This window comes from Convolutriloba macropyga, chromosome 5 (assembly GCF_964194025.1).
Source record: "Convolutriloba macropyga chromosome 5, txConMacr16.3, whole genome shotgun sequence".
NCBI lineage: Eukaryota > Metazoa > Xenacoelomorpha > Acoela > Convolutidae > Convolutriloba > Convolutriloba macropyga.
This window is the reverse complement of record NC_134472.1, coordinates 22,233,223-22,254,717: the sequence shown is the minus strand read 5'-3', so window position 1 is coordinate 22,254,717 and position 21,495 is coordinate 22,233,223. Positions and strand designations below refer to the sequence as shown.

General features: G+C 32.8%; 1 protein-coding gene across 1 annotated transcript; it reads right to left on the bottom strand.

Moving 5' to 3' along the window:
• Positions 1–202: 202 nt before the first annotated feature.
• Positions 203–14,234, bottom strand: LOC142339878 (uncharacterized). The gene is made up of 3 exons (XM_075390197.1): positions 14,004–14,234; positions 5,321–5,417; positions 203–447 (listed from the first exon to the last, which is right to left on the bottom strand). The coding sequence occupies exons 2-3, from the start codon at positions 5,401–5,403 to the stop codon at positions 219–221; spliced, it is 312 nt and encodes a 103-aa protein (XP_075246312.1). The 5' UTR covers positions 5,404–5,417; positions 14,004–14,234; the 3' UTR covers positions 203–218.
• Positions 14,235–21,495: the final 7,261 nt, after the last annotated feature.

Here is a 21,495-nt window from a genome sequence, read left to right as displayed (position 1 = left end):
TTTTAATCATAAATGAAGAGACTTCGATTCCTTTGAGACATCAGCGGGTAATAGTATTCGGCTCTTCCTCATTATAGCACCCTATTATTGTACAATACCATAATGGGGGGGGGGGGGCTATAATCGCTATAATTGGAAAGTAATCCACATGTGGTCCAATAAAACATCTGCTTTCAATTTCAGCTAATTTGCGACCGGATCTCGAGTCTGTGAAGATTCTAAAGAGTCGCTAAAGAAGGAGTAGACAGTACAGTGTCTCCTACAGCATTGAAAATGACAGTTCTGTTCATATTGGGGTGTCGGGGGATGGTAAAGGAAACAGTTCCTAAAATTTGGCCATGCTCCCTGTTGGAGTAGCAAAGTCTGAGGATTCGATGACATTCTGAAACTGGGCGGCGAAGTTCTACCACAGCAATGTTGTTGTCATTTCTCACGTGCAGCAAATCCCTAAAAGATCGGAAAATATGAGGTACCCATATTTTGTACAAATAAAAACGGCGATATAATAACCTATCATTAACCTATCAATCAGATGTCATTAGTTCAATTCTCAAACCTAGAGAAATCTGATTCTAACATCAATGGCCTCCAATTGATCAACTCGATTGTACCAGAGCCATAATTAATTCTCACAAAACGTAATGAAGAAAAAACAAGTCAGGAATTTGGAAGTATTTTTTTGCTTGTCAATTGAGTAAATTATCCTTAATGAACTTGAATTTTCTCTGTATATTTTCGCATAGTTCATGCATATGTACTATAAAGACGAAGTAAATTTGTAAAAAATCAGAAACATCTTTATATTAAAAATCAAGCTATTGAATTAATTTGACACAAGCTCGAGACCACGACGATGGTGACCAGAAAGAGGAAGAAGTCAGAAACAAATATAACATCTGAGACTTACAGGTAACAAGCCTCTTGTTTTGTATGCGTAGAAAAGGAACACTATATAATTTTAGGAGCTTCATGAGCCCCAAGAAAGTACTAGACACCAAAGCAAACAAAAAAAAGAAATGTTATTCAAACTAACGTCTCTCCATAAGAGATGTTGACAATGGCCAATAAGGCTAAACTTCAGTCCGTAAATGATGACGTAGGTGAATCAGACAACAAATTCTTAGCACGTGTTAGAGGAGATATTTTTGAAATAACTGTCAAATAAATTCCTAATGAAAGTGTGGGGAGATACGGGTGTAGATAGTACAGTGACATCATCTGAAAAATAGTCTGAGCTTGGATAAACTCAGTTAGATGGTTAGATAGGAAAACTAGAAGCAATTGATGTTCATCATTTAACACTTCTGGGATAAACTAATTGTGATGCTGCGTAGAACCGAAGCAGGCAAACACAAAAACAGTTACTAGTTGTTCAGTCTGTTTCTGTTGCTCTGAAAATTCTATCTTTTATAAATCGAAGTGAATATCAATTGTCCAACCCAATTCTATGTTTTTTCTATTAATGGTCCCAGTGGATAACAAAATTGTGCTGATTTCTGAAATTTTTCTTCAGATGACTTATAGTGCCTTAGAGTCGTTTAAATTTTTTGAGTGATGCTGGTAGTGCAATTACTAGAAATGAAGCTCTTTTGGACTTTGTTGGAGAGATTTCCGTTTTTGAGAGTCAATTTCAATATTCGACAATTGGCAATGATTGTCTGCTGCCGAAAAGTTTTCAATTCACGTGAATCAGTTGCAAACAATTTCACGTGATTCACGATGTCATTTTTATCCTATTTCCGATTCGTACGTTTTGAATGAGAGGCTCAATCTCATCTTTTGCGCTTGTCAGTTATCAAAACTACGTAGTCATCACCAGAGTCGTCAAAATTTGGGTTGTTCTGTTCAATATAATTTGTTAGACCATTAACTAAAGTATCTTCATGTTTTTCTTTCACAGCTAAACATTAATTATTCATCGGGTAGTTGTTTTATTTGCGTTCTATACTTAATATTTTTTATTCAAGAATTGAGGCAAGTTTTTTCATTTCTTGGGCCTAATGATTTGTGGGTAATTGACCAGAACGCACCGCAATTACAACTGGTTGGGTAGCTTGCTTGTTGGGATTGACTGTTTCTTTGGAAATAAATCATCGCATTAATACTGTTTGCCAGAATCTGTCTAAACATCTGTCTTTGGTTGCTTGTTCCCAACTCCATATAAATATTAACGCGCGGTGGGGATCAACAGTTAACGTAATGTTTTGCGTTGCGTTTCGATATTCAGCATATAACCACTGAACAGATCACGGATCATTGGATCCTCCTCATGTCCTAGCTGATAGATTTCCGCAAATTGTTTTAACTTCTCATAAATGTTTGTAGCATGTTCGCCATGCGCTTGTTTCGTGATCAACCGAGAGAAATTATTGAAATTATTGTATTCCGCAGACGAATTAATGTTGTTTCCGTGCGCTGCCACAAATCGATTTTAGTTATTTGATCAATTTTGCAGAGCTGGTTCTTATTATTACATAAGCGACGTCTTTAAGTCCTCACATTGAGGTTAAAAATTATTTTACAAACACTATAAGAGATTGGATTATTTGAAAATTTAGCAAAAAATTTTTTTGAGCAAAACAGAAAAAATCTACGCCGTTTTAAGCTTAAAAAACAATTAATTGCATGAAAATTAATATGAAAATTTGATTAAATTGGCTATGCTCTCTTTCAAAAACCACCATTAGCAGCATCCATTACACGATAAGGCTAACAAATTTGTGTATCAGCAGCAACAACAACAACGCACACCTAAGCAAGGGAAGCCAATATTTTTTTTTCAAAACGCAAAAAGAATTGATTCAGTATTATATATACTTCCCTTTCAAGATTTGCTTGTGATCGGTAAAGTGAAAACAATCTACATAGAAGTCCCCACCCTTTTTATATTGGAGAGTTGCTTTTTTCTTAATTGAAATAAAGAACCAAAACAACAATTTAGAAAATTGTTAGGCTTTTTAATAGAAACTTCAAAGCCGCCCGACTGTACCAGAACATCTTTGTCAGGATGGTATTTATGAATGCGTGCGTGTGTGAGTGTTTGTGAGTGAGTACGCGCGTGCGTGTGATTGTGTTCGTATCCCCGGGCCCGGGTGTTAACGATTAAAAAGGCAAAATTTTGTAAGGTTAGCGGTCAAAGCGTTGAATTTATATACAATCTACGCTTGAGCGTAGAATTTAGACAATTTTGCTTTTTCAAGCGCAGATCTTACAAAATTTTGCGTTGAACTTAGCGTTGATCCTATACAATTTTGCGTTGATTTCAGCGTAGATCTTATATGGTGAATTGAGCGTAAAGCTTGCATAGTTTTCCGTTGAACTTAGCATAGATGCTACATATTTTGCGTTTAATGTAGCGATTAGCTTACCTAACTATGCTTTTCAAATTATGCGATACATAAATTTGCTCTTCTAAGCGTACAATATTTTAGCCTTTATTTTAGCGTTGATCTCACATAAGTTTTTGTTAAAACTAGAGTAGGTTTTGCAAAATTTTGCGATAAGTTAGCGTCGATCTTGTATATTTTTGCATCGAATTTTCCATTCTTTAAAAAAATTTGCGTTGATTTCAGAAAACATAATATATATATATATATATATATATATATATATATATATATATATATATATATATATATATATATATATATATATATATATATACCCGGGTTGACTCCATAATTCAAAAAGTTATAAAATTACAACTTCATATTATGGCGTCTATGAAAAGTTGTAGTCATAGAACTTTCATAAAAGGGAGTTCTATGGAATTAAATTTTTATGCAAAATTTTTTTATATCATGAAAAGGAGGGAAAAAGTATGTTTCAAAAAACTAACTTGAAAAAAAATTGAAAAATTGAGTCTTAAGCGAACAGAGAATTATGGAAAAGTTGTAGCCATAGAACTTCATAGAAAAAGAAAAAAATTTGGAGAAAAGTGAAAAACGTTTTTTCAAGTTAAAAAACACCTCGCATGCCTTGAGTTATTCAGTGAACCGTTTTTTATGTAAAAATTGTTCTCATTTCTTTACTACTGGGCTTTGGTTGCTCAAATTGACATGACAATCGTTTGTTAGGCTAACGTTGGCTGTGGAATAAGAAAATTTCCCATAATTGATGTATAAGTCCAAGTTCTGCAATTTCGTCAAGAGTTTCTCAAAAGTCAATTTTATTTAAAAAATATAATGGGGTCTTCTGGGTCAATGAGCTGTTCAATACTACCCATACTATTTTGGCGATGCCTCCTATCCATAAGGATGGTAAAACACCCAGAGATTTTTCTTCTGGGTCAATGCTTAAAATTTGATACATAAAAAAGTGTGTAGTTCGGAAACGCAGAATTTTTGACCGTTTTTTATGTAAAAAATGCTCTCATTTCTTTACTACTGAGCGTTGGTTGCTCAAATTGACATGACAATCGTGTGTTAGGCTAACGTTGGCTATGGAATAAGAAAATTTTCCATAATTGATGTATAAGTTCAAGTTCTGCAATTTCGTCAAGAGTTTCTCAAAAAGTCAATTTTATTTAAAAAATATAATGGGACCTTCTGGGTCAACTAGTTGTTCAATGTTACCCATACTGTTTTGGCAGTGCCTTCCATCCATTAGGATTGTAAGGCACCAGCTTTTTTTGTTTGGCGTCTTCGTTTAAGTTTTGGGGGGCTAAATTTTTTTTTTTTTTAAAAAATCGATTTTTTGTTAAATGTCCATCCCCTTGTGCCCTTACAGGCACCTTCTCCCATGTGCTGTATTTTAATTGTGCGTTGTTTCTTTCTTCTATGATGTGCTATAATGTTCCTGGCTTATCCGGGATTTTAGATTTTAGCTATATGTCTTGGAAAAAAAGAGCCTCCATTTTTGCTTATTCTGCAAGAAAAACAGTCAAAACTGTTTTCCCTTGTAGTTTAAGAAGCTCATGAGGACTCACGAAAAAACCAAGACTCTTTAAATGCCTCCTTTCTGTTGTTATGGAGGATTAGTAACCATAGAACTTTCATATTATGGAAAAGTTGTAGTCATAGAACTTCCATTTATGAAAAAGTTTTAGTCATAGAACTTTCATTTATGGCAAAGTTATAATTTTACCAATCTTTTAAAACTTTTTTGAATTATGAAGTCAATGGTCCATAATATGAAAGTTCTATGATTAAAACTTTTGGTCAACCCGGGTATATATAGGTATGCGTTCTTGTGGTTGCGTGTTGTTAAGTTTATGTTTGCACATGAGGAGTTAGTGGACATTCGTACTTTGGTGCTGTAGTATAAAAACATTCAGATTGTAAACCAACTCTTGTACCAAAATCAACCGAATCGAACTCACCTTGGAGCCGTGGTCACGCCAGCGATGCGGTGCGTTTCTATGGCAATTCTCTTTTGATCAAAATCTCCAACTTCTATTCTCATTGAAGACGAGTCAACTGAAAATTAAACCATTATTTTGAGGTACAGTTAAAAATGGAGGAACCTGTTCTTTTGCGGAAAAAGGCCAAACAATAGTCCAAAAAGATAGAGAACATGTTTTTTTTAAATGACCTCTCTCTTACCAATTTTGACCCCCCCCCCCCCCCCCCTTATATGCTCTGTCAAGCGTGGCGTCATTAACATGAGAGTACAGTTTTACGATTAATGTGTGTGTTTGTGTGTGTATGTGTGCATGTGTGTGCGTGTGTGTGTGTGCGCGTGTGTGTGTGTGTGTGTGTATGTTTGTGTTTGTGTGCGTCTTGTATGTGTGTGTGTGTGTGTGTGCGTTTTTGTGTGTGTATGTGTGTTTGTGCGCGTTTGTGTGTACATGCGTGTGTTTGTGTTTTTTGTGTGTGTCTTTGTATGTGAGTATGTGTGTGTTTGTGTGTGTGTGTGTGTATGTGTCGTAAAAACTTGCTAATATCTGAGTCGTAAAAACCTGCTAATAGTTCTACTTATGAAAAAAAAACTGGAGATTAATTTATAAGACTATGTTTCAGATATCATGAAGATCATTTTCGTTTTTGTCTTCAATAATTTGTAATATCACTTCCAACTAAAAACGAACTACCACCCGCCCGCTGCTCAAGTATGTGTTTGGAGAATTTTTATACAATATTTGCATAGATGTAACAGCATTCATCTTGAAGGTCACAAAGTCAAAAGCTGTCATTTAATAGGATTGGCCAGTGTTAAAAACTTAAATGCAAATATGTATAAGAAATCTTAAACTTCTTGTGTTCAGGAAATTGTTCAAATTGATCTTGCTCATAATGGTCAATAATGTAAAATCCTGACCAGATCCTCAACATTAAAAATAAGGTAAAATGGTCACATTTTTCACAGACTTAGAGTTTCTGCGGCCGATAGTTTAAAGTTATTTTTCTAATGCATAGATTACAAATCGAGCTTTTACTAACTAATGGAAGTCCGATCACATCATTTTTTACTTAAAGCGCCCCATAGTTATATTACTAGACAGATCAACTCCTGTGTGAAGATATTTTGGAGATACTTTTGACAAAGTGTACCCAAAGTACGCTTACACTAGGACTGTCCAACTTAAAGCATTAGTGCGAAAAACAGGAATTTCACAATTTTTGGACAGGTTAGGCAACATTAAGACCCATAAAATGAAACCATTTTTGTCATTTTGAAAAAACTGAAAGACAGTTTCTGTTTGTGGACAGTTTTTAGTGTATAAGAACTAGAGCAACCTGACCAATATTCCTAGTTGAACTAGAACCACAACAAGGCGACTCGGTAATGTGCGATCGCACATAAGGTTCCGACCCCGCTCATCCACAATTTTGGCTTGATTGTCTACCAAATGAGGAACAAAGAAAAACCCAAAAATTCAAGTATTTTAAAAAAAATTGGTGTATGAACGAAAAGAAAGTCTCCAAAGCAAATAACTGTGGTGGAGTAAAAATGGCGCCTTAGATTGATGAGATGTGCAAAGATTAAGAAAGCGAGTCAAGACGGACAGCAAAATCAAACAACAGCAGCAACAAAAAATAATTACATCAAGAACTTCATGTCCGTTTTAAAAAACAAAACTTAATAACAAAGTCAAAATACCGTCAGATAAAACTGATACTAAGAAAAATAGCTTGTAATTCACCAGCAAAGATAAGGGAGTAGTCGATAAAAAGGCTTGGTAACAATTAGACAATAAAGAATAAAAACAGTAAAGTTGAAAAATTCGCTTATTTTTTTTAAAACAATTAATTTCGAAATAACGAAAACCATTAGAAATTAAACAAAATATCTCATAGGTGTACAAATACCAATGCTTCCATAGAAGGTATTAAGAGCTGCCGGTATTCAATTTCTTACGCGGTTACAAAAAGAACATATAGACAACAAAAAAATCAATTAAAACTTGCCAGAAAACGCTTTCGAAGCCGTAAAGCCATACTTTGGCCCTCAAACTATTCTTTTCGAACCACCTTCTTCGAACCACCTTCTTCGAACACCAATAATTAAGTATGTGGCCTCTCATTAATGAAAATAAGTAGCAAGTAGACAAAAAGGAAAAAGGCAAAATTAAGTAATAATTGTTTTTTTCGAAAAAAAATTATTTCCAAAGACATGAAAGCCATTAATTACAAAAATTAAATAATTGCATACGTTCGTTCAATTTTTCAAAGGAAACCCCTGAGACCTGCAATTATCCAGAATATGTCTTACGTCTATAAAAACCGTCAAATATGACAAAAATCAAAACATAATTTATTTTTTTTGTGAGAAACCCGTGTCGAAGCCAGTAAAGTCATGGAATTCTCTAAAAACATTAGATTGTGTGACACTAATCTCTTTTTGAAATCTTTCTTTGACAACAAGAATGTCATAATTGGCCTGTAATTAACGAGACTGGATAAAAACCAGAAAATAAAAGGAACAAAATTGCGAAGTTAAAAATTGTGTTTTTTTTTAATTTGGAAAACAATTGTTTTCAGAGTCATGAAACCTATCAGCTTTCTACTAAAATCAGAATATCGTCTCGTTTGTTTTTTCATGAAAAGGCTAAGAAATCGGGTCATTGTACAGTAAAATTTCATGCGACTAAAAAGACAAAGTAAAAGCGGCAGTTAAAGACAATTTAAAAAAAAAAAATAATTTTTTCGATAAAGTAGTGTTGAAGCCGTTAAAATCATAATCTATAGCTTGAAGCGTTTTAATAATATCGATTGTGTCTTATTATGAAAGCCAATTATGTGATATATGAACTGTCAATAACGTGATAATGTGACAAAACTAGAAAACGTGAAAAACGGACAAATGCCTAAAAATTAAGAGAATTTGAATTCTAATTGTATCAAAGCCAGTAGCCATAACTTAAGGCTTAAAACCACAATAAAGATTGAATTTGATTTCAAGAGAAAGAAGAAGCATTCTTTCATTGCTAAAAATAAGCTACAAGTTGACCAAAGAAAGAGAAAATTAGAGGCAAAAGTTCAATAAGCTATTGTTCATTTAAAAATCACGCATTTTTAAAAATCAAACAACCATAATCTTTCAAGAAAAGAAAAGAGATGCAGAAAATTGGAATTGCTCAGGGAGTCAATTGGACCTATCAACAGTGAGCTTTGATTTGAATTGTTCTTTCTTTAATTAACATAAAAAAGTTTATTTATTTGAAAATCAAATACTTTTAAGATCAAAACGACCATAAGCTTTCATGTAATCAACTAGATACAAAAATGTGGAACTAATTAGGAACCCTATTGGAAAAATTATTAGTGCGCTTTTGATTGAAATGTTCTGTTATTTAATTATTGTAGAAGAGATCAAAATTTTTTTTATAAAAAAGACCGACTGTTTACAATCCGAATTATTTTTGGATTATACCAGTCCAAGATTGGCCCAAAACTAGCCTTGCTAATGTTGTTCGTTCTTTAAGAACACTTAATTATTCGAATGTTATAGATTATGATTTTTTGTTAGTTACAAAATCAAAAATAGATGCTGCGTGTTTGATAATCAACGAATAAATTTAGCAAAAAACGGCTAAGTTTTAATTACAGAGCACTCTCAACGGAATTTGAAGTAAAAAAACCCATTTTGAGTCTACAAAAAATGCGTTAGTGGTCTGTGGGTCTGTACTTCCTGTAAATTTAATCAAAATGGACTAAAGAAACTTATTTCGTGCTGTTTTTGAAGAAAAAGTCTTTATTTTGAAAAATTTAGCCAGAGTTTTTGACGAAAAAAAAAATAGCCTACAATATTCTTGTGATTTTTTTTGTTTTAGAAATAAAAATCAACAACACTTTCAAAAAAAATTAACAAATTTTAGCAAAATTAGCAAAGTTTTATTCAAAGATTCCGGAAAAAATGAATAAAGTCTCGCCGGAATTCCCACTGTTTTCTCAAAATTTAAACCTCGATAATTCCCTGTTAAGAACGAATATTAAAAAAATCATTTTAATTCCATATTCTACGCTGGACAAGCTTTCTAATGGTACCAGTCTCAACTCTCTACGATGAATATATCGATCGGACAAAATTGACTGAACAAAAAAAACCCGTTTGAGAATATAGTTCCTCCCCCTCTAGAGGGGTCGGAGCATTTACCACATTTTTAATATGCCACTTACGGGTGTATTGATAGCAGGCAATATCTTTTTTTCTTTATTGAACTGAGCAAGTCAAAAAAAGTTGGTGATTAATTTCAGGACAACCCATCTACTGCAAACTTTTTGTGTCCCATTTGATCAAGTTGACCTTTTATAATCACTTTCTGGGGCATAATTAGTTTGATTTACAGCTATTTTTTTCATCATTGAATCCTCAGGGTTGTATAGTCCCAACGATCATATTCCTAGAAATGAAATTTTGATTTACGATACCACGACATGCAACCTGTATACTAGATTGCATTCACATGCGCAGGTTACCGCAAAGCATCTACAACACTAATGTCTTTCTCTTTCCATTTTTAACAGATCATTTGGATCAAGCATTTTTCCATAAAGACATGCATAACAGAATGATCTCTGATTCCATCAGAGTAATCGGAGTACTCATTTTCAGAATGAAGTTTTAGATCAGCTAAAATCTCAGTAACAGTTTCAGAAAAGTATTGAGTTCTGTTTTTCCGCACCCCTCCAAAGAATTCAAAAAATTTGCAGTTTTAATTCGTGAATGTATCCTTATTCTATATCTTATTGGAGAACTATGGTGTTTTTCCTTAGTATGCAATGAGTTTCCGAGGTCAAGGAAATCAGGATTACCGTCGACATGTCTACAAGAAGCCAGATAATATGGCAAAGTAACCAATAGCTCAAAATTTGAAATGAATTATACTGCTCATTTGTCAACCTAACGTCAGTCGATGCGGCCATCTCGACATGCAGCATTAACTTGCTTTGCGCGTTGTTTCGAAAGCAAACGTTAGGCGATGCGCTCTTAGTTTTAGAGATTGTTTTCACCTATTAATTCACTCGTTCTAGTGGTTCCCCTTGAAAATAAGGCGGAGTCACTACAACTAGTTTAAACCACAAACGAACCCTTAACTATCCTTCCTCAATCAATAATAGTATTTAGAAGTAACTGACTCTTGTGTTATTTTATATTGGGTTTTTAAACCAATCTAGCAAGCCTGTGTGTTAAAAATTTTGAAACACGATTTTTCCACGCGAACTCCACTAACTATAATCAGTCTATTAGAGTAGTTGCACGATGAGTATACCTCTGACTCCGGTGTTACTCTTTATAACAACCGTTATAATTGAAGTTTATAGAGAGGTATAGGTAAGCGTGCTTCGCGCGCAGAAATAAGTAGCCCTAACTCTTTATACCTTAAGGCTGTAAAAGGAGCCTTCATTGGGTCGGCCTTATAATACTCTCTATTTCTCAAGAAATAGAGAACTTATTTCATTTACGCTGTTAATTAAGAAAAATTTATGCTAAATAGTTCAACTATAGACTCCGGCCGAAATTTGATCACAAGTTCTCAACATCAGTATTCAATTTTGTACGCACTCTAGTTTTGGAGTTTATCCATCAGAAAGTTCATGCGAACTAATCGACAGAAATGCATTCACTTTTCAACAGCACTGAACTCAAGCACGTTCACGTGCTGTAACAGATAATTGAAGGGAACTTCTTTATATAAAAAATAGAGCTGTAAACTAGCAAAACTGAAGGCGATACCTTTAGCCAGTATCAGAAGACAAGAAAAAAACTGATAAATTATTTGAATAACTACTAAACACTTTTTGTTGCAAATGTTTTTTTAATTACCACGCTTTCAGCTGTCTTTAGATGATGATGATGAGGAATATCGATTCTATTAGGTAAACCGTGTTTGCTGGCTTAAAAACGAACAAGGAGGCTCGGTAATGTGCATTCGCACATAGCGATCCGATCCCACTTATCCTCAAGTTTGGCTTAATTGTCTACCGAATGAGGAGATAGAAAACTTTAAAAACAACCTCACATTTTGTTCAAAAATTATTGGTGTATGAATAAAAAAATAGCGTCCAAACTCCAACCACTTAGTAATGTAGTTAAGATCACTTAGTGAACCACTGAGACCTGCCACTATTAGGACTATGAAACCAGACAAAAAAATCAAATAGCAAAAAACATTTAATATAAAAAATCAATTTCATTTTTTAAATTACTTGAACACAAAATCGAAATAGCGAAAATTAAGCCTAACATAGAGAAACTATTTTGTGTTTTTAAAGAAAAAACATAAGACCAGTGCTTACTGATACTCGGTAACAAGTAGAAAAAAAGAACAATCTCGATACAGTTAAAAAAACATCTTAGTTTCTCTTGAAAACAAATTTCATATAATTAAAACCAACAGATATCAAATCAAATCTTGAGTTAAGTTTCTGTTCATTTATACATTAATATGATTAAATAGAGACCGGCCGTTTTCTAACCAAAATATGATCTACGTCTACAACAATAAACAAAAAATTAAGACGTAAAAAAAAGCTCCATTAATTTTTGTAGGAAAAGAATAAGGCTTCGAAGCCGTTAAAAACGTACTCTAATCCGTGCGAAAAGATATCAAAAATTTTAATGTAACAAGGCGCAATCAACAACAATAAGATATATGGTCCTTGAATAATGATACTAGGTAACAAGTTTTAAAAAAAAGAGCAAAAGAAATGTTGAAAAATTACATTTGTTTTATTTTTTCAAAAACAGTTGAATTCAAAGACATTATAAAGCATTTGAAATCCATTAATATTTTTTTCTCCCAGAAACCCCATTGACATCTGTCATTATTCAGGTTGCGTCATACGTCTACAAACAGAAAGATAGGTAGACAAAAGACATACATTAATTAAACAGTAAAATGTAATTTAAAAAAAAACGTCCAAATGTTTTCCAAAAACATCTGGTTTCAAAGTCAGAAAAATTTTTAGCTACCAAATGAATTCTTTAATAGAGTTTTTTGCTCTTCCATGAGCAACTTCTAAGACGTGCATTTGTCCAGAATTGATTATTCGCCTACAAAAGGAACGACAAACGAAGAGAGAGATCGAAAAATAAAATATTCTTTTGCGCAAAACCGGTTTCGAGCCCGTTGTAACAATAACTGATGCACTAAAAGCATTCAGTTTGTTCAATTCTGTTTTTCTTCAACAGCATTCACTTGATGTGCAACCTGTATTTATTGAGACTAGGTAAAAAGTAGACAAAAAAAGCACAGTAAATTGTAATTTTAAAGAAAGCGTCCAAACGTTTTTCAAAAACATTTGTATTCAGTCATGAAAATGTTAGCTATCTACTGAATTCAGTAAATAGATTCTTTTGTTAATCCATTGGAAACTCTTAGGACCTAAGTTTGTCCAGAATAGTTTCGACGAATGCGAAACGGCATACAACGACAACAACAAAAAACTAATTAATTTTCTGCTAGAAGAGGGTGTCGAAGCAGCTAATACCAAGATCTATTCACTGAAAACCTGATGTAGTCAATTGCGCCTGAATTTTGAATTTCAATTATGTGATGTCTGGCCTGTCTTTAAAATAGCAAGGAAAGATAGTGAACCTCAATAATGGAAAAAATCCAAAAAAAAACAGATTTTAGCGTTAAGCTAGAATTCGGCCAATAAATTGCAAAGCTCATTATTCCATTTATTAAATTTTTAATTTTTTAAAGGTGAAAGGGACCACAAGTTTTCTACTAATAACTAGATTGGTTTCGTCGAAATTCCATAGGACGCCATTTGGACCTGTCATTAGTACGCTTTCATTTGAATTGTTCTTTTTTGTAACTAACGTAAGAAAAAGCAAAAAATGCGAAAACATTTTAAAAAATTTGAGTATTTATTTCCTCCCCCACTAAAGTCATTTAGCAATGCGGCGTCGCCTTGCAGTTTAATGACTTTGCGATACGTAGTGGTTGATACTTATATAAGAGCAGTCGTTGCATTTTGAACCACCAGGTTTTGCGCTCTGCTACTTTGGGCTGCTGCCAAATCTATAGGAAATACAGGCGTACTAAAGTCCTAGTTAAAAGTTCATCCCAAATAACAAGATTTCAAAGTTTTTGATCAACATTTTTGCAAAAAACTTTAAAGGACCTTACATTTGCTACAAGCTATAATCATTATTAACTACTGGTTTTTAATCGAACTGCCGTTTCAGGAAAAAATCGGTACTTTTGGCAAGTTTTATCCGGTACATTTTGGTGAAATTTACTGGTATTTTGAGGCCAATTTCGACCGATATAAACAAATGCATAGAAGTCCCTTGCTTTAAAAATAACGAATTAAGAAGACAAATTTTATTTAATCATTTACCTATATGATGAATTGGATGTCAAATAATTTAAAGAATAGGCAGTTTTGTGGGGAAGGCATTTAGCTCTATCATTTTTAGTAAACGACCGGTTTTTACTTGGATTTTTTGGCCGATTCTGATGGTAGTTTCAGATGATCATTTTTGTCCGGTCATTCCCCACAAAATGGTGCACTACGACAAAAATGCTGTTTTCTCACCGATATTCTCAACTATGGTTGTAGCAGACAGCTGATGAGGTTAATAGAATTTTTGCAGGTGATACTCACCATTTTCAAAACACTTGGCGGCTGTAACGACCAAACTGTGATGAATGATTGTACCTCCACAAATCAGTTTCTTCGTTCTCACATTCACTAACCGCACATAAAATGGAGTCTCGCCCGTTTCGTATCCATTGACTATGTTAATTCTCAATAAATGTGAAAATTTGCTTTCGAACAATGCTTTCGGCTCAAAAATATAACAATTGGACAATGTCACAAGTAAAAATAGCCAAGACAATGCGACTTTGTTCATTTTGGAACATAGAGATGTTTACTTTATTGCAGTTCGTTAAACGAAGAGATAACTTAGCTTTATTGAAGCAAATAAAAGTTAAACCTATCAAGATAGCTTGAGTTTAGTAATAGGCCAATTCAAGGTGTATTTATTCAAACTGAACAAATCCACAAACAAGAGGACTGACTAGTTTCTATCCTGGTCGATAAATGAGTCTTGAAGTTGCATAAGAAATAAAGTTTGGAAAAAAATGCGAGAAAAAAATTCAAATTTCAAATTTCAGAACAAAATTATGCTTCACTCTTCAATAAGACGAAATTTTTAAAAAGCAGCGGCAATAAAGATAAAGGCACGAAGCTGTTTGGAAAACAGCATTTCCCTGCTCCCTAATTTCTATCACCCATATTAAGAAATTGAATGTTGTCATTTAGCATGTTGCAAAAAAGTGTTTTGAACATCTCCTGTAAATTTTTTTCAATCAAAAGTTTCTAGTAAAATCCGAGAGCTGCACATGGAAACAGAAAATTGAGAGAGGGTGACTTTAAATTTTGCGAAGCAAATAGCTCATGATCAGCTCAGATAAAAGCAAATAATAAAGAAAACAATTCACACGACAGACAACCTGACGCATTTGACAGCTAATTTTTGTTTTCTGAAACGTGAGAAAAAACAATTCCTGCTCAGGAGAATTTTATAGATTCCTTTGGGAATCTAATAAAAACAAAAAAAATGCTTTTTGTCAACCTCTTTGGCGGACTCAATATTAAATTAGCATCTTGAACACACATATACATGTTATTGGCGTGTTTTTGCGCAGGTTGTTTAGAACTTTTTTTCAATTTTGCGCTTTTCAGTGATGTTAACAGGATGACCATATATATAACAGTGTTAAAATAGAATACATTTTATGTAAAATAGAGTTTTAGAGATAACATCACAATATCAACCATTCTGTACTTTGCATAAACTGCTCAATGACGAATTAACTTTGTTGGCTTGGGTGTAATATCGAATCTCATTTGAAACTGGAATCGTGAAAACTTTCAAACACAAACCAGTGAAACCTTTCAAACACAAACCAACTAACGTCGGATCAATTGCTCTCGAACAACATGCGGGGCAGTTTGTTTCGAGGGGGTGCAGCTCACTATGGTTATATGGGTGCAAAAACCCTCCACTGGGGTTCGCGCCCGGGATCTCTAGTTTGGTAATCTCGCGTTTTAACCACTCAGTAACAATGACTTTGGTTTCTTTTTACTCAAAATTGCATTTATATTAGCAGCAAATCTCAGAAAGAGAGCAAATTAGATCACTAAAAAATGGAGACGATAAACGTGAAAAAGTCACTTGAGAAAACAAAGAAAGTTCTGGAACAAAAATGCAAAAACTTTCAAGCACAGATTGCATAACAAAGACCAGCAATTTTATTATACTTAATTCAAAATTCGTTCCAGAGCAATTAATCAACATTCGTTGATAAAAAAACAGCAAGTAGCTCAACTGTTTTTGCGACTGATAGAAAAATTGCTTGTGTTTAGAGACGTTACTTTTCATTGTGTGTTATCGTAATGCTCATTTGTCAGTTTACGCAAAATTTTCAGGATGGTACCTAGCAGATTATATTTACTTAGGAATGAGATAATAAAAGCAGTTTGATTTCAGATTATTTTGATGATTTTTTGTGAGAAAATTTAATTTTATTTAGGAAAAATTGGGGTTGAATCATTCACAGAATTGTTTGTAAAAAAATATAAGGAGAAAAGGCTAGAAAAAATGAATTGATTTTTGATCTGGGATTTGACATTAGTTTGTCCTATAAACAAAGGATTACCGATTTGTGGCTAAAATTTTACTATGAGCCGGTTAAAGTTTTCATATTTCGCTGCTGTTTTTTATGTTAACTGTTTAACCCATTTCTTGAAAGTGATATTTACAGAGTCGTTTAAGCAGTTTTGCGGACAAAAGAGACAAGGCGGCTCGGTAATGTGCGATCGCACATAAGTTTCCGACCCCGCTCATCCACAATTTTGGTATAATTGTCAACCAAATGAGGAACAGATGGAAAAACACAAAAAATTCAAGTATTTTTCAAAAAAAACTGGTGTACGAACGGAAAGATAGCCTCCAAAGCAAATAATTCAGTGGAGAAAAAAATGATGCATTAGATTGATGAGATATGCCGATATTAAGAAAACGAGCGAAGACGAACTGCAAAATCAAACAACAACAACAAACATTAATTACATCAATAAATTTATGTCAGTTTTAAAAAACAAAACTTAATAAAAAAAGTCAAAATAGCGTCAGATAAAACTGAAAATAAATAAAACAACTTGTAATTCACCAGAAAAAATGGTTATTCACCAGTTCATAATAAAACTTGGTAACAACTAGACAAAAAAGAACAGAAACCTTAAAGTTAGAAAATTCGCTAAATTTTTAAAAAAAAAAACTATTAATTTCGAAGTAATGAAAACCAATAGGAATCAACTAAAATATCCAATAGGTTTACAATTACCAATGCTTTTTTAGCAGGGAGTTAAGAACTCTTGGTATTCAATTTTTTATGCAATCACAAAAAGAACAACAAATAGGCAACAAACTAAAAATCAATTGAAACTTGCCAGAAAATGCTTGGGAAGCCGTAAAGCCATTCTTTGGCCCCCAAAATATGTTCGATTGCACCTTCGTCAAACACCAATAATAAACTATGTGGCCGCTCATTGTTAAAAATAAGCAACAAATAGACAATATGAAATAATTCAAAACTATGTAATACTTGTTTTTTTTTCGAAAAAAATTTGTTTCCAAAGACATAAAAGCCATTAATTTCAAAATGAGCAATTTGAATAGGTTCGTTCATTCTTCCAAAAGAAGCCCTTGGGCCTTGAGACCTTCAATTTTCCAGAGTATGTCTTACGTTTTCAAAAACAACGTCAAATATGACAAAAATCAAAAAGTCATTTACTTTTTTTTGTTTAAACCGTGTGGAAGAAAGTAAAGTCATAACAAATTCTCTTAAAACAATAGATTTTGTGAAACCAATCCCTTTTGACACCTTCCCGTGAAATGTATTATGTGACCTCTCACTAATTAAACTAGGTAACAGACCAAAAAGAAAAAAAAGCAAGACTATTTAATACTTGTTTTTATTGAAAAAAAATTATTTCCAAAGACATGAAAGCCATTATTTGCATATTGAAAAAATCGAATGGGTCCGTTTATTTTTTCAAAGGATTTACTCGAGACGTGCAATTATCCAGAATATGTCTTACTTCTACAAAAACAACGTCAAATATAACAGAAATCAAAAATTCCTTTACTTTTTTTTGTGAGAATTCCGTGTGGAAGCCAGTAAAGTCATAAAGAACTCTCTTAAAAGATTAGGTCTTGTGACACCAATCCCTTTTGACACGTTCTATTGACATGTATTATGTGACCCCTCATTAATTAAACTAGGTAACAATTAGACCAAAAAGAAAAAAGCAAGATTAAGTAATACTTGTTTTTATCGAAAAAAAAATTATTTCCAAAGGCATGAAAGCCATTAATTACAAAATGAAAAATTTGAATTGGTCCGTTTATTTTTTCAAAGGAAGCCCTCGAGACGTGCAATTATCTAGAATATGTTTTACGTCTACAAAAACAACGTCAAATATGACAAAAATAAAAAATTCATTTACTTTTTTGTGAGAAACCCGTGTGGAAGCCAGTAAAGTCATAAAGAATTCTCTTGAAAAATTTGGTTTTGTGACACCAATCCCTTTTGACACCTTCCCTTGAAATGTTTTATGTGAACTCTCATTAATTAAACTAGGTAACAATTGGATCAAAAAGAAAAAAAAGCAAGATTATTTAATACTTGTTTTTATCGAAAAAAATTTATTTCCAAAGACATGAAAGCCATTAATTGCAAATTGAAAAATTTGATAGGGTCCGTTTATTTTTTCAAAGGAATTGCTCGAGACGTGCAATTACCCAGAATATGTCTTACGTCTACAAAAACAACGTCAAAAATGACAAAAGTCAAAAATTCATTTACTTTTTTTGTGAGAAACCGTTGTGGAAGCCAGTAAAGTCATAAAGAATTCTCTTAAAAGATTAGGTTTTGTGACACCAATCTCTTTTGACGCCTTCCCTTGAAAGGTATTATATGACCTCTCATTAATTAAACTAGGTAACAATTAGACCAAAAAGAAAAAAGCAAGATTACGTAATACTTGTTTTATCGAAAAAAAATTTATTTCCAAAGGCATGAAAGCCATTAATTGCAAATTGAAAAATTTGATAGGATCCGTTTATTTTTTCAAACGAATTCCTTGAGACGTCCAATTATCCAGAATATGTCTTACGTCTACAAAAACAACGTCAAAAATGACAAAAGTCAAAAATTCATTTATTTTTTTTGTGAGAAACCGTTGTGGAAGCCAGTAAAGTCATAAAGAATTCTCTTAAAAGATTAGGTTTTGTGACACCAATCCCTTTTGACACCTTCCCTTGAAATGTATTATATGATCTCTCATTAATTAAACTAGGTAACAATTAGACCAAAAAGAAAAAAGCAAGATTACGTTATACTTGTTTTATCGAAAAAAAATTTATTTCCAAAGGCATGAAAGCCATTAATTGCAAATTGAAAAATTTGATAGGATCCGTTTATTTTTTCAAACGAATTCCTCGAGACGTGCAATTAACCAGAATATGTCTTACTTCTACAAAAACAACGTCAAATATGACAGAAATCAAAAATTCCTTTACCTTTTTTTTGTGAGAATTCCGTGTGGAAGCCAGTAAAGTCATAAAGAACTCTCTTAAAAGATTAGGTCTTGTGACACCAATCCCTTTTGACACGTTCTATTGACATGTATTATGTGACCTCTCATTTGTTAAACTAGGTAACAATTAGACCAAAAAGAAAAAAGCAAGATTAAGTAATACTTGTTTTTATCGAAAAAAAAATTATTTCCAAAGGCATGAAAGCCATTAATTACAAAATGAAAAATTTGAATTGGTCCGTTTATTTTTTCAAAGGAAGCCCTCGAGACGTGCAATTATCTAGAATATGTTTTACGTCTACAAAAACAACGTCAAATATGACAAAAATCAAAAATTCATTTACTTTTTTGTGAGAAACCCGTGTGGAAGCCAGTAAAGTCATAAAGAATTCTCTTGAAAAATTTGGTTTTGTGACACCAATCCCTTTTGACACCTTCCCTTGAAATGTTTTATGTGACCTCTCATTAATTAAACTAGGTAACAATTGGATCAAAAAGAAAAAAAAAGCAAGATTATTTAATACTTGTTTTTATCGAAAAAAATTTATTTCCAAAGACATGAAAGCCATTAAATGCAAATTGAAAAATTTGATAGGGTCCGTTTATTTTTTCAAAGGAATTGCTCGAGGCGTGCAATTATCCAGAATATGTCTTACGTCTACAAAAACAACGTCAAATATGCCAAAAGTCAAAAATTCATTTACTTTTTTTGTGAGAAACCGTTGTGGAAGCCAGCAAAGTTATAAAGAATTCTCTTAAAAGATTAGGTTTGTGACACCAATCCCTTTTGACACCTTCCCTTGAAAGGTATTATATGACCTCTCATTAATTAAACTAGGTAACAATTAGACCAAAAAGAAAAAAGCAAGATTATGTAATATTTGTTTTATCGAAAAAAAATTTATTTCCAAAGGCATGAAAGCCATTAATTGCAAATTGAAAAATTTGATAGGATTCGTTTATTTTTTCAAACGAATTCCTCGAGACGTCCAATTATCCAGAATATGTCTTACGTCTACAAAAACAACGTCAAAAATGACAAAAGTCAAAAATTCATTTACTTTTTTTGTGAGAAACCGTTGTGGAAGCCAGTAAAGTCATAAAGAATTCTCTTAAAAGATTAGGTTTTGTGACACCAATCCCTTTTGACACCTTCCCTTGAAATGTATTATATGACCTCTCATTAATTAAACTAGGTAACAATTAGACCAAAATGAAAAAAGCAAGATTATGTAATACTTGTTTTATCGAAAAAAAATTTATTTCCAAAGGCATGAAAGCCATTAATTGCAAATTGAAAAATTTGATAGGATCCGTTTATTTTTTCAAACGAATTCCTCGAGACGTGCAATTATCCAGAATATGTCTTACTTCTACAAAAACAACGTCAAATATGACAGAAATCAAAAATTCCTTTACTTTTTTTTGTGAGAATTCCGTGTGGAAGCCAGTAAAGTCATAAAGAACTCTCTTAAAAGATTAGGTCTTGTGACACCAATCTCTTTTGACACGTTCTATTGACATGTATTATGTGACCTCTCATTTGTTAAACTAGGTAACAATTAGACCAAAAAGAAAAAAGCAAGATTAAGTAATACTTGTTTTTATCGAAAAAAAAATTATTTCCAAAGGCATGAAAGCCATTAATTACAAAATGAAAAATTTGAATTGGTCCGTTTATTTTTTCAAGGAAGCCCTCGAGACGTGCAATTATCCAGAATATGTTTCACGTCTACAAAAACAACGTCAAATATGACAAAAATCAAAAATTAATTTAATTTTTTGTGAGAAACCCGTGTGGAAGCCAGTAAAGTCATAAAGAACTCTCTTAAAAGATTAGGTCTTGTGACACCAATCCCTTTTGACACGTTCTATTGACATGTATTATGTGACCTCTCATTAATTAAACTAGGTAACAATTAGACCAAAAAGAAAAAAGCAAGATTAAGTAATACTTGTTTTTATCGAAAAAAAAAATTATTTCCAAAGGCATGAAAGCCATTAATTACAAAATGAAAAATTTGAATTGGTCCGTTTATTTTTTCAAAGGAAGCCCTTGAGACGTGCAATTATCCAGAATATGTTTTACGTCTACAAAAACAACGTCAAATATGACAAAAATCAAAAATTCATTTACTTTTTTGTGAGAAACCCGTGTGGAAGCCAGTAAAGTCATAAAGGATTCTCTTGAAAAATTTGGTTTTGTGACACCAATCCCTTTTGAAACCTTCCCTTGAAATGTTTTATGTGACCTCTCATTAATTAAACTAGGTAACAATTAGACCAAAAAGAAAAAAAGCAAGATTATGTAATACTTGTTTTTATCGAAAAAAAAATTATTTCCAAAGGCATGAAAGCCATTAATTACAAAATGAAAAATTTGAATTGGTCCGTTTATTTTTTCAAGGAAGCCCTCGAGACGTGCAATTATCCAGAATATGTTTCACGTCTACAAAAACAACGTCAAATATAACAAAAATCAAAA

Bases quoted from the DNA above. Each gene is read 5' to 3' on its own strand.
- LOC142339878 (XM_075390197.1), bottom strand. From the start codon at position 5,403: ATGAGAATAGAAGTTGGAGATTTTGATCAAAAGAGAATTGCCATAGAA. The intron at 448-5,320 runs GTGAGTTCGATT...CCGATCTTTTAG, and splicing joins GGCGTGACCACGGCTCCAAG to GGATTTGCTGCACGTGAGAA.